General features: G+C 41.3%; 2 protein-coding genes across 3 annotated transcripts; both read left to right on the top strand.

Moving 5' to 3' along the window:
* The first annotated feature begins 921 nt into the window (after window positions 1-921).
* tlr3 (toll-like receptor 3) lies at window positions 922-5606 on the top strand. Of its 2 annotated transcripts, none has more exons than XM_061093861.1 (5): window positions 922-985; window positions 1996-2463; window positions 2545-2739; window positions 2883-4738; window positions 4856-5606. In XM_061093861.1, exons 2-5 carry the CDS (start codon window positions 2008-2010, stop codon window positions 5085-5087), a joined length of 2739 nt encoding a protein of 912 aa, XP_060949844.1. In that variant the 5' UTR covers window positions 922-985; window positions 1996-2007; the 3' UTR covers window positions 5088-5606. The 2 variants fall into 2 exon arrangements, with proteins under 2 accessions (XP_060949844.1, XP_060949836.1); XM_061093853.1 differs by lacking the exon at window positions 922-985 and adding an exon at window positions 1065-1256.
* Window positions 5607-6934: 1328 nt separating this feature from the next.
* Window positions 6935-12770, top strand: LOC133020317 (cytochrome P450 4V2). The gene is made up of 11 exons (XM_061086836.1): window positions 6935-7199; window positions 7349-7461; window positions 8048-8133; window positions 8398-8588; window positions 8687-8756; window positions 8853-8979; window positions 9069-9242; window positions 9498-9600; window positions 10333-10467; window positions 11084-11263; window positions 11821-12770. The coding sequence occupies exons 1-11, from the start codon at window positions 7007-7009 to the stop codon at window positions 11997-11999; spliced, it is 1551 nt and encodes a 516-aa protein (XP_060942819.1). The 5' UTR covers window positions 6935-7006; the 3' UTR covers window positions 12000-12770.
* Window positions 12771-14014: the final 1244 nt, after the last annotated feature.

Raw genomic sequence — 14014 nt, 5'->3', positions numbered from 1 at the left:
GGCACAAGAGTCTGAATTCAAGCCCAAAGAGACAGAAAGGTGGTGATGATGAGAGAGAAGGACCAGGTACCGCCCACTGTTCCCACCCTGGACAGAATCAGTATTATATCGCTGTGCTGTTAAATACAAACTCTGTTCTTATCCTGATCAAACAATGTTATAACCACATATTCTTTGGCAATTATAATGAAACCTACAGGCTCAAGTTAACTACACACCTAGGGGAAGTATAATAATAATATGGTATTTAATGTTAAACACATTTTGCTTATGTGGATGCACTGTTAGAGACAAGTTCCTATAATTTAAATACAAAATGATGCAATCTCAAACACAATGGTGAGTAGTTTATGCTGTTGTCCACTGAAGCTGCTGTTCACCAATAGTTACTCACCAAACATCTCATATTGTATTAACTTAGTTCACAGGATTACACAAAATGTATCAGGAGGTGGATTCTGAATTTCAACATTACAAGCTATGGTATAATTTTTCAATGATTTCCCGGAGATGAATTCACTGACTTGTTCAGCAGAATGATATTTATGAGTGTGCAAAATTTGTTGCTGATAAAAATACAAATTCTGGATCCAGGGAATTTAAATTTGGTTTTATATTGACACTGTTGGGCCTGACAGAGGCGTGGTCTCTACTGAGTTTCGATTTCCTCATTAAATACATTGCAGCTCTATTTGTACAGTTACGGTAATTGTCACACACAGGCTTCACTTTGATTTCAACACAAATTCATCCAATGTTTTGACATATTGAAATATTTATCAGCCATTGTTGACTACGATGATTAAACTGACAATTTAAATCAATACTTTGACAACAGATATATAATAATGTAATGGATTTTATATCAACCTTCCCCCGTATAACATACATTACGGTAGAATCCTGAATCTTAATGTGCCACAGCTTGTTTACAACACGTGTTGCCACCTCCTTATGTCTGGAGCCATTTTGATCACAGGAACGGGTATGAATGTTTAATAACATTTAATACAACTCACAACTTCTGAGCGTCTTGCATGAAACAGTTAATGATTCTCCAGCTTTCTCCTGAGGTGGAAGTGAAACCGGAGCGTCCACTGCCTCATTTCCTTATATTCCTGTTGTGCTGCCGCTAGCTTCACAAACAGCTGAGACTCTTCCTCTGAGACCAGCACCAGAGTTATTGAAGCTGGAAATACATTAGTCTCTATTTGAAGTCTATGAAGCATTGATGCAATATGCAGAGGAAACATTGGGTAAGAAATCTGCAGGCACTAGATATGAGCCAGTGATAGTGTGTGCAAAATGTAGGTGATTATGTGCTATCACTATCCTATAGTTACCATATATTCTGTCATAATAATAATAAGTCTTTGGAATTTAAATCGACATTGCTGCATATTAAAGTTGCACCTCATTAATATTGTATAACAAGGAAGTCAGTGTGTAAAGTGTCAGTTGTTGCAGCCAGGAGATTTAGTGAACCTGAATAACCAGACCAGCAGCAAACAGCAGACCACATCAAATAATATCTTACGAAGAAAAATCTCCTACAGTTGTGCCAAATTATTATTGTTAGTTCTGATTTGTGTTCATGAAGCCTGGTCAGGTCACGTTTGGACCAATCGTTTGCAAAAACATCAGATCGGATACAAACACAAAATTCAGAAGACCTGTCTCTCTCTACTCTAATATAGACGTGACATTTTTATACTATATTCAATCAGATATATTAAATAAATAAATTCAATCCACCTGTAGGATGTCACATGAAGAAAGATGAGAGGTGGCTAAGGTGACCCTGCTTTTAACTTTGCTCAAGCAAATATTTAGCAGAGATAACAAAGCCATTCAATATACTTTGTTCACTAGAAATCACACTAAGTTGAGTGATTTCAAACTTTAGTTTGAACAGTGATTCACTTTCTAAGAAAGGACAATGTCTTGGTTGTTCATATTGTGCTGTGTTGAGATTTTACTCTACTCTTTCCATAGGTTTTTGAAGCAATGTGTTCCCCTCGTTCCCTCCACTTCACATGGATCGTCATCGGATGCTATTTTCTGATGGGGCCGCAGCAGTGCTTGGCCTATCAGAAGAAGACGTCCTGCCAAGTGCAGGACGGCAGAGCGGACTGCAGCCACCTCAGCCTCAGTGCCATCCCTCCTTACCTGCCGGGGAACATCTCCAGCCTGGACATGTCCCACAACCGACTGGTGAGGATTCCCCCTGCGGCACTCAGTCCTTACCAGGGGCTCCTCCACCTCGACGTCAGCTACAATAGTGTCACCAAGCTGGACGAGGGTTTGTGCCGGACGCTGCCGCTGCTGCAGACGCTGAACACCAAACACAACGAAGTGCACTTGCTGAAGCAGGAGGATCTGAGTCACTGCACGAGCCTGATATGGTTGAATATGGCGAGTAATAGGCTAAAGCTACAGGGGGCGCCCTTCTCCGGACTAAAGGTACAGGTTCCATAACACCATAGGTCACTTTTGGGGATTCAATTCAGTTCAGTAACTGTTTTGTCTTTATTCACTTTTCAGAATCTAAAATCTCTTGATGTTTCCATGAACAAACTGATGTCAGCGAAGCTCAGCTCTCAGCCTCAGCTGCCCAAGCTGGTGTCACTCAATCTGGCGTTCAACGACTTCACCACAATGAAGAAAGACGACTTCTCTTTCCTTGAAAATTCAGCCCTTCTACAAGTCCTAGATCTCTCATCCGTGCCTCTGAAGACGGTAAGAAACTTCCCTGGAAATTGGGAAATGAAATTGAGCTGTCCAAACCAGAAGTAGACTTGTTGTAGCGCCTTGGTTTCAGTTGTGTGTTTTGTTTCCCTTTTTTCGTCTCACCGCAAAATCTCTGTTGTGTTTTCCTGCAGTTGGAGCCTGGTTGCCTTAAGTCGATTTCAGGCCTGCGTACTTTAATCATGGATGGGAGCAAAATGAGCGTTCAGGTTCTTTCCAAACTCTGCTCGGAGCTGTCGGCGACATCCATCGAGGCCTTGTCTCTACAGAAGATGAATCTGGTCACACTCCAAAACACGACCTTTGAAGGGCTGCAGAAAGTAAATCTAACCTTTCTGGATCTGTCCCACAACAGCATGGGTAAAATAGAGGAAGGAACGTTTCGGTGGCTCCCCAGACTTCAGACCCTAGTTTTGACCGACAACAACATCAAGCACCTGACAAAGGCCACGTTTCAGGGGCTAACGAGTTTGACAAAACTCACAATGACAAAAGCCCTGGTGAAAGGTCGAACCTCCGCCACCCCAATAATCGACGATTTCTCTTTCCAAATGTTAGGCGCCCTGGAGATTTTAATGTTACAGCAAACTGCACTTCGCGAAATCACAGCACACACGTTTACAGGCTTGACGAGTCTTAAAGAGCTTGATATGAGCTGGAGTAGTTGCATATCGCTCCGAAGTATCTCCAACAAAACCTTATTGTCACTTGCGGGATCGCCTCTCAGAAAACTAAATCTGACAGCAACAGCTATGGCACACATAAATCCTGGAAGCTTCTCCGTCTTGGGAAACCTCACCAATCTTCTTCTAGATTTTAATTTCATACAACAAACTCTCAGTGGAAAAGAGTTTGAAGGCCTGGGTCAGATTCAGGAGATTCACATGTCCTACAACCACTGGAAAATCCAGCTGAGCTCCACCTCCTTCATCAATGTGCCCAATCTGAGGGTCCTCACTTTGGGGAAAAGTCTGAACAGCACAACTTTGAACCTGGATCCATCGCCATTCCAGCCCCTGTCCAACCTCACCTACCTGGATCTCAGTAACAACAACATCGCGAACATCAGACAGAGTATGTTGAAGGGGCTTGGGAACCTGAAGGTGCTGAAGCTCCAACACAACAACTTGGCGCGGTTGTGGAAGGACGCCAACCCAGGTGGGCCGGTGTTGTATCTTGAAGGGGCAGAGAAGTTGACAACCTTATGGATGGACAGCAACGGGCTAGATGAGATCCCACAGGAGGCGCTGAGAGGTTTGACGAGCCTCAAGGAGCTAAGCCTCTCAAACAATCTCCTCGACAGTCTCAAGGACTCTGTGTTCGACGATCTGAAGTCCCTGCAGGTCTTGCGTTTACAGAAGAACATGATCACAGCTGTGAAGCCTGAAGTGTTCGGCACTCCCATGAGAAAACTCAGCCTACTTGTCATGGACAAAAATCCATTCGACTGCACGTGTGAGAGCATCCTGTGGTTTGTGACGTGGTTGAACAGCACAAACACGACCAGTGTGCCAGACCTCAGCGACCAGTTTATGTGCAACACTCCACTTGCGTACTTTAAACACTCCATCATGCAGTTTGACACCCTCTCCTGCAGAGACAACACCCCATTTTATGCTCTTTACCTTCTGAGCAGCACCACTGTTTTGATGCTTATGGTAACGGCCCTGTTTGTGCGGTTCCACGGCTGGAGGATTCAGTTTTACTGGAACGTACTGGTCAATCGCACGTTAGGATTTAGCGATGCCACTGTTGGAGAGGGCAGGGAATTTGAGTACGACGCTTACATCATACACGCGGAGAAGGACACCAGATGGGTGGAGAGGGTGATGGTCCCCTTGGAGAATGAAAACTGCAGCTTTTATTTGGAGGATCGAGATGCAGTCCCTGGGGTGTCGGTGCTCCACTCCATCATGGAGAACATGAGGAGGTCCAGGAAAATCGTGTTTATCATCACTGAAAGTCTTCTCAGGGATCCCTGGTGTAGACGGTAAAGCAAACCTTTATTTAATACATTTTCTTTAATTTTGTATTTGTGTATATTTGCATTAGAGTAAACTCTCATACTTGTCTCTCTGCATCCCTTCCCCACTTCTTTCCTCACCAGATTTAAAGCCCAACAAGCACTGCACCAGGTGATTGAGGCCAGCAGGGACTCTGTGGTTCTGGTCTTCCTGCAGGATGTGCACGACTACAAGTTGTCTCGAGCACTCTACCTCCGCCGGGGCATGTTGCGATCGTGTTGTATCCTGGATTGGCCTGAAGATAAGGAGAGGGTGCCGGCCTTTCACCAGAAACTCCTCATAGCACTTGGCATGACCAATAGATTTAGGGACTGAATCTATTTCTCTAATAGTCATGGAAAATTCCACTTTTCATTATAAGTTTGTCCAGTTATATCCAATTGCTGAAAGTTGCTTATTATTTTGTCCTTTGTAATTATGTATGGAATAGTTGTCATTAACACACATATAGTATATGTATATATACACACTGTATATACTATATATACATATACTATATATGATGACATTTGGTGTTTGGTGTTTTTTTGTGTTAATATTTAAGGAAAATACTTAAAGCAAAATGAAATGTTCTCCAGAATTGTTTTTAAGTTCAATGAAATATCTAAAAAAATATCTCCACCAGGGGGAGTACCTTAAGTGTTTTCTTTGATGAACAAAAGTCAATAACACCTTAATGAATTAAAATACTCATTGACAGTTATATAATCTGAGCGGCATCTTCTGTTTCAGTCAGATTAAATATTGTGTCATTCTGACATCTAGTGGTTGTAGTGAGAAACTACAGCCTTTCTGTACAAATACCAAATAAAACTTGAAGTGTTCTGACCAAAATACTCTTAACAGAGAATAGCTTTGTCCGTATTTAATTTGATTTTCTATTTACTATTTTGTTGGTCTACACGTTTTCATAATTAAACATGCTATAGTCTATATGTTTTAGTTTTTACACTTTCTAAATGACTAAAAATAAAAAAATACATGAGAACACATGGCCTAAATACCTCCTACGACCCTGATGGTCCGCGGCGGTGAAGTGATGGTGGTTCATCAGGTCAGTGTTACAGCACCACAGACGTCCCATGGCCTCAAAACGAGGAGACAACTGAGATACAATAATTATACATCATCAGGTTTGTTTTATTTTCAAAGACATATTGGACATTTAGACAGTAAATGAGTGCTCAACTGGAATGGCTCTCAGAGAGTAAATACCTCTGCCCAAGGCTCAACAGCCCCCTTGTGAAACAACATTTTAATTCACTATATCTGCATTTTTATTACAATCTGCACCAAATTGCACAAACTCACCTAAACTTGCCTGATTTCTTTTCATCATGATTCTGGATTCATTTTCTGGGAAATCAGTAAAAATATTGATTTTAAATATCCGATAACCGATCCTGCAATACTAAAAAAAGTGATAAAACATATTTCTGGATCTGCCCACCGATCCGGATCCACACCGAAATGTCTTCCCTGTCCCACAGAGCATCCGTACACCAAGTTGTAATCCGTCCAGAAGTTTTTTGCGTAATCTTGCTAATAAACATACCAAGGTGCAGGGGTGAAAACATAACCTCCCTGGCAGAGCTCATCATTGAGTATACATGTGAAATGATAATAACTTTATAAATATATATATAGTAAAACAACAAAAAATAACCCAAAACTTCTATAATATTGTTATTTCTAAAAAACTGTTGTGAAACCTGTTCAAAGTATAAAATATATTTGATCGACCTTAAGCTTATATAAGGCTGCTACTCAGTAACTAATCAGGTCAGTGTGACTTGAGTGGATGTTGACCTGGGGAAAAGAAAAACACATAGGGCAGAATAAGTTGGACAAAGGCTGTGCGAGGACAGCTCCTCTGACGTGGTGAATAATTAACATCTCTGCTGCATAATTTGCCACAATATTTACATTCAACTGATGATTTTGCACATTTGAGGAGCTTCTTCGTGTTGATCTCTCTCCCATCGCTGATATAACACGTCTCCTATTTCCAGCTTCAACACTGCGACATTGTCTTAAACTGTGTTGGCGCAATGAAAGGCAGTAAAGGCAGGGGCCTCCCTTGACCCTGTTGAGCTTTCAGTGAATTTGCATCAGAGGGAAGGAGGAGTAGAGGCAGCACACGCATCACTGCCTCTATATAAAGAAGGCAGAGCACAACAGGACACATATCGACATACACACACACATAATCTGTTCATATACACTGCTGGAGAATGACAGCCTTACTTGGTGGCTCCATGATTCCTTTACTGGGAGTCAGCGTCTTCCTTGCTGCTCTCACCTACATCACCTACAAGCTGCTCAGCGGTTACCTGCACAAATGGATCGAGATGAGGCCGATCCCCCAGTTGGAGGGAACGTACCCCTTCATCGGAAACGCACTGGAGCTCAAAACCGATTCTGGAGGTATAAGAGAACGATCAGCATGCTGCTACAGGAGCATGGCTGCACTGGTGGCTGGGCAACTTGCTAAGGCATCGACCATTAGGTCCAGTTACATAATGGATGTTGGAATGCTCCCTTTCTGCAGGTTTACAAAAGTTTCTCTGTTTCAGATTTCTTTCGCCAAGTTGAGCAGTTTACCCGTGATTTCTATGACAAACCTCTGTTCAAGCTCTGGATCGGACCGGTGCCGTTTGTGATCCTGTATCACGCGAACACTGTTGAGGTATGATGATCAACCACATAGTTTGTACAGTAGTCCAAACGCCTTATCTTATATTTCTATAAATATGTCAATTTTTTTTTGTATAATAAGCTTTACGCGATGAAACACCTGTCCGTTTATGTTAGACACTGTCTTTTAATATAGTTGTTTTGTTAATGTGTTGTTACACGCAGCATCTGTTGCACTTCTGTCCGTCCTAAGTAGTTTTTTCCATGTTAAAATGTTTCTTTTTGCTACTTTCTCTTCACTTTAGTGAGTGTCATGGGCAGAGGATGTCAAAATCTCACACGTTAAATGACAACTTGTTACCTTGTTGACTTTGGACCTCTGTCGATGCTCAGACTGCAGCCACTGTACCGTTCATAGCTGCTACAGCTGATTAGTTCAGTAGTAAAACCCACCCTCCCCCTGTATTGACTTAAATGAAGCAATCAGTGGTTACACTCTAAGATATGGTTGATAAGTAATTATGAGTAAATCTATTGAATGGCCCAACTGTAATAACGATAGTAATATACATTCTCCTCATCTTGTGCTATATATTTTGCCATTTAAAATATGACTGTTCATGACATTTTGTTCGTAGACACTCCTGAATAACTCGATTCACATGGACAAAGCTTATTCATATAAATTCCTCCACCCTTGGCTTGGAACTGGCCTTCTTACCAGGTATGTACCGAACAATGTTGAAGAAGACATATTCTGCTCATATTCAGGTTCATAAGTTTAATACTTGAAAATTATCCCTTAACTGTGGTCTCTAAGAAATTGTAAATTATTCTCTGCAATGTCCACAATTCATTTCATTAAATTCATTACGGTCATTTTGCCTTCTCGCATCTTTTTGCAGTTTATATGAAGAATATATCCAATGTTGATTTGTTCTCTCTCAAACCTCAAACCCATTTTGATATGTTTTCCTCTTCCTTTCAGCACAGGGAAGAAGTGGCGTCAGCGGCGGAAGATGCTGACACCCACCTTCCACTTCTCCATCCTGACGGACTTCTTGGAGGTGATGAACGAGCAGGCGGAGGTCCTGGTGGAGAAGCTGGACAAACAGGCCGGGAAAGGTTCCTTCAACTGCTTCAGTCACGTCACTCTCTGCGCTCTGGACATAATCTGTGGTGGGTGGACGGAAAATTAACTTATTTAATTATCCTTTAACCTCACATAAAGCATATTTAGCTGAATTCGTCCTTTTCTTTCAACCATGTTATTTCAGAAACTGCAATGGGAAAGAAAATCTACGCCCAGAGCAACTCGAATTCAGAATATGTTGAAAGTGTTTACAAGTGAGTGGTTTTCATTTCCGTTCTAAATCATAAATGATCTGATACTTTGCTTAATATCTATCATCTTTAACATGACCTTTTTGGGTTCACTCTCAGAATGAGTGACATTGTCAGCCGCAGACAGAGGAAGCCTTGGTTCTGGTCGGACATTGTGTACCACTTCTTCGGTGAAGGTCGGGAGCACGACAAGACACTCAAGATTCTGCACTCTTTTACAAACAAAGTGAGTAATGGAATAATGGGTTGACATTCTTTTTTATTTCTGTAGATGAAACAATATCAGGATATCGCTTTGTTTAATTCTCTTCTCAGGTGATCCATGAAAGAACAGAGAACATTTCCTCGACCGAGTCAGACAGCGAACCTGAGAACGGCAAAAAGAAACGCCAGGCATTCCTGGACATGCTCTTGAAGACCGAAGATGAGGACGGCAACAAGATGAGCCACCAGGACATTCAAGAGGAAGTGGACACCTTCATGTTCGAGGTCAGTGGTCACAAAGGGAACTGGAGGAAAAAGTATTTAAGGGGCACCAATCAATATTTTGAACGATCAAAGTACAAAGTAAAAATGACAAAAAAATTGTAATTGCAGGACCAGCTATAGTTTTGAAAATAAACTCCAGATGAATATGTTATCATCTGTTTGACGTGTGAATTCGTTGTTTATATAATGACCATGACAACTTCATGACGTGATAACATGAAAAAGCTGTGACTCGTTCTATCTTTATTTTTGCAGGGTCATGACACCACAGCCGCGTCTATGAACTGGTGCCTCCATCTGCTGGGCTCCCACCCTGAGGCGCTCAGCAAAGTTCAGCAAGAGCTGCAGGAAGTGTTCGGTAACAGTTACATCTTCTTCATGACATCATTTGTGTTTTACTGCCCGGAGGCCTTTGGTCTCCTTTGCTCTGTATAAGTAAAGGGATTTTTCACACTGGGATAATAGCTGTGAAAAACATGTCAAAAAAAAAAAATGAATTACTTCCACTCCTCTGTGGATTTGTCGGAACATTTTCCATGAGACAAGCTTTGGCCTTTTCGCCATAACAGCTTGAGAATTCAGTTCCTCTCAGAAAATAAATCAACTTAATTGATTATCGCCATAACTTTAAATTATTAGAAAACTCAACTTACAAATACTTGTAAACGGTGCTGTATTTTACTGCTTATTATTTATTATCTAGAGACTGTTACAGGCCTATACCTGGGTCATAAAGGGAATGGAATAAGGCTCTCTGATTGGTCCACTGAATGTTACACGCCCTCGACTTCTTGACCAATTGGAAAACTCTATTGTTAAATTGTTGACAGTGAGTTGGATGCCCCTGCACCATGTACCATGAACTTTAGGTTACTGCCCCTGAACTTGTATCGTATCACTTCAACACAATATATAGGGTGAAGTACTTCTGGACTCTTATCTATCTTGGAGGCAGCAACAGATTAAAGTAGGAGAAAGGTCAAGAGCAGGAAACTGAAGCTTAAAGTAATTGATAGCTGTCTGACTTTGTTTTGTTTATATATATATATATTTTGCACTGTTAACAGTATTTCCTGTCTAATGTGCAAAGGTACATCTGAGCGGGCCGCGAATATGGAGGACCTGAAGAAGCTGAAATACCTGGATTGTGTGATCAAGGAAACCCTGCGACTGTTTCCCTCTGTGCCTTTCTTCGCCCGGCGCATCTGTGAGGACTGTCACATCAGTGAGTAGCACATGTTATATTATTTATTTCATGCTGTTGCCGCAAATTTATAATGTGGATTTAAAAATGTAATTTGGTAGCTGAGCATGGTGAGTTTATTAATGGAAAGCCAGTTCTTGTTGAAATTCTTTGGTTAAAAAGAAATTAGACTAATTAAGAAATTAGTCTGAAAGGAAACGGTGAGTTTGAAACACCCGAGATATGGACTCTCAGGTGAAATCATTGAAAAAAAAAATATTCTGTGTTTCTATACTTAAAAAAAAATTGATATGTCAACAGGGACAATATTTTTGTCTTTTATTTTTAATCTTTATTCTCAAAAAAAATGAATCCTACACAATTCAGTGGCTGTAATAGCTCTGAAGTTAAGGTTAACGGCTCAGTTTTGGTGAAATCATATAGTGTCATAACTTAAAACTCCCCCGCCCCACACACACACACAGCAACTCATTTGGTGATTACAATGTTTTTATAGCATCCTTAACAATAATTTTGGTGACATTATGAAAATAGGATTTAAAATGTCCGCATGTGCTGTATTTTTTAATTAATTCCTTCCTCTCGTTTTTTGACATCTTAGGTCAGTTTCCTAATCACATTTTGTTTTGACCGGTAGATGGCTTCAAGATTTCCGAAGGTGCCAGCGCAATCATCGTCACGTACGCTCTTCACCGAGACCCGCGATACTTCCCCGAACCCGAGGAGTTCAGACCCGAGCGCTTTCTGCCTGAGAATTCTGTCGGACGGCCTCCGTATGCGTACATCCCCTTCTCCGCTGGACTCCGCAACTGTATCGGTAAGAAGATGAAAGAGTTATTTAATAAGTTACTTGCTCTGTTGTTTTTTTTCATTCATTCAAGAGCATGGACTTTCAGTTTGAGAGCAGGACTTATTGATTCCACATTCAGGTTTTGTAATGCTGTCACTCAAGACCCTGCGCTCACACTCAAATAGCCCATGCTTGTGCTTAGATTTGCTTCTGCTTGTGCTCAAACTTGCACTCAGATAATAGTAGATTTTATTTGTGTAGCGCTTTTCAAGAAACTACATCAGGCATAGAATTTAAAATAAAGCCACGCTAATGATAAAAACAATGTCAGGTGTTGACAGATGAGGAGAAGAGCTGAAGCTGGAACACTGAAAATCTGTCCAAACAACAAAATATCTGAGTGCAAGCGCACATTTTGAGCACTAGCAGAGCAAACCCAAGCACAAGCAGGGGCTATCTGAGAGAGATTGCAGGGTTTTGAGTGAAAGCATTTCAAATTCTGAACCTGAAATCAATAACTTCTGCTCTCAAACTGAAAGACCACGCTTTTAAATAAAGTTGTTGTTTAATGTTTGTATCCTCAGGTCAGCGTTTTGCAATGATGGAGGAGAAGGTGGTTTTGCTGTCCATTCTGCGGCGCTTCAGCGTGGAAGCTTGTCAGAAACGAGAAGATCTGCAGCCGATGGGCGAGCTGATCCTCCGACCAGAGAAGGGCATCTGGATCAAACTGGAGAAGAGGACGAGTCAGACTCAATCAAACTAGAGCCTCATGGTGTTTATGTACATTTCCTCCTCTCAGACTCGAATGATGGTGTTTTTTTCCCTTCATCATTGTCATCACAAGCACAAAAAATAAGCCTCGTAAAAATATACAGACATTTTCTCTCTTTTCTTACACTCTCAAAAGCTACACGTTGCACTTTTCGGACAATAACATTCATAAATTAAACGGAAAACTTGCTGCTTAAGAATGAACTATTTTTAGAAAAATGAACTGGTCATTTTGAAGCTCATTATTGAATATCAACGGGATGAGAATGAGATAAATGGGGCTACTGCACTGGAATCAGTCACTGCCATCTGCTTTCTGGGTCACGTACTTTATAGATAGATTTTTTGGAACAAACGAAAAAATCTATACTTCATATACTTCATTAAACCATTAATTTAATATCTATAATCCAATGATTAACAAGTATCTGTTGCATCTCTGTTTTTGTCACCAGCTCCAAAGATGAGTCTTTCAGTCAAGCAGAACTTCCTCTGAATGTTAATTTTCAAACCCAAACAACTGCAGTCGTTTCTTTCTGTGATTCCAAACCTCATCTCCTAAAGTCTGTTTATTTCTTTATATTCTGATTAATTCATTTATCCACAGGGACCTTCTCACTGTGTATTTGTATTTCCCTGTTTTTGTGCGAGTCTGACTGTTTGGAACAGTTTGTGTTACTGAGGAAATGGGACATTGAAGAAAGTATTTCATTATGTAAACCTGTTCCACACAATAAAATGTTTGATACACTTTAATTCAAAACTTTTCAGCCCTTGCATTTGTCATCACACCCTCCTGATCTGTTGAACATGCACAGCTTTCATACTGCACAACCCGAGTTTGTACCCCAACCTAACACCAAAAAATACATCTTGAGTTCTTGTGAAAAATGTTATTGGTCCATAGAAGATAAACCTGACCTCTTGTCACCCTGACACCTGAGGGAACCTTCACGCCCACAATGAACAAACACTATTTATCCACTGAATCACATCCAGGTCAGAGGGATCCATTGTAACGAGGTAATCATCACATGACACAGATACAAACGACCCCATCCATAATGTCACAGGATGATTTAGCTCTTAGGGGGGGGTGGGGGGTGGGGGGGGCATAACTGATGATAAATTGCCAGCTCTTTTCCAATGCTATTATTTGAATTATTGAGCACATCTCTAATCGATGGCAGGATAGAGCTGAGGCGCCAGAGCTCCGAGCGAAGCAGGAGGAATTCATTCATCATTGAGATACAGATGGGAGGAAAACTTTAAAAAGGGAAAAACCTGAATAAATGAGCGGGGAAGCATAGCGGAGGCAGATGCTCTAACACGAGTGCACGGCATGCTACGATGATGAAGCAGTAAACCTCCAGCGATGCTCTGTGGCATGTTTGAAAAACGCTGAGCAGACTGAGTTGATTTTGAGTGTGCATCGCGATGACAAGAGGAAAAGATCTAAGTGGCTTTGAGAGAGGGTTCAATGCTGGGGCACAGGCAGCAGGAGTTTCAGTCACAGACGCTCGACTGACTGGGGCTTCAGGAGGAGACGTAGACTATAAATAACGATGGACGACACAGCTCTTCTTCCTCTCACTACCCAGAAAGAGGGACAAAAACATCACAGATATACGAACGCTGGCGTCTTGAGGCAAGGACGTAGTTTGGAGCCAGAGTCTGTCGGAGGTCGAGGTCCCAGCGATACACGAGCCTGACCAATCACCCACAGGTTTCACAGCTCATAACTTACAGAAAAAATGAACACTTGAACATACAGCAGTGTGATACGAACTTCCTACAACAAAGAAACCACCTTTGAATAAAAAACATATTCATGTGCATTTTGATTTTTTTAGATTGATCCATGTCCCATCCATTAACATGGAGCAATTGAGACGTTGGCTCATCAGCTAACACGGAGGATGCAGGGTTTACGATCTATACTGCAGCCAGCCAAGACACTTTGGCTACACTTTAAGGGAGTCATCATGTCCTTATATACAGTGTATG

The sequence above is a fragment of the Limanda limanda genome, chromosome 2, assembly GCF_963576545.1.
Source record: "Limanda limanda chromosome 2, fLimLim1.1, whole genome shotgun sequence".
In the NCBI taxonomy this organism is placed as follows: domain Eukaryota; kingdom Metazoa; phylum Chordata; class Actinopteri; order Pleuronectiformes; family Pleuronectidae; genus Limanda; species Limanda limanda.
This window is presented reverse-complemented; position numbering and strand designations above follow the sequence as displayed.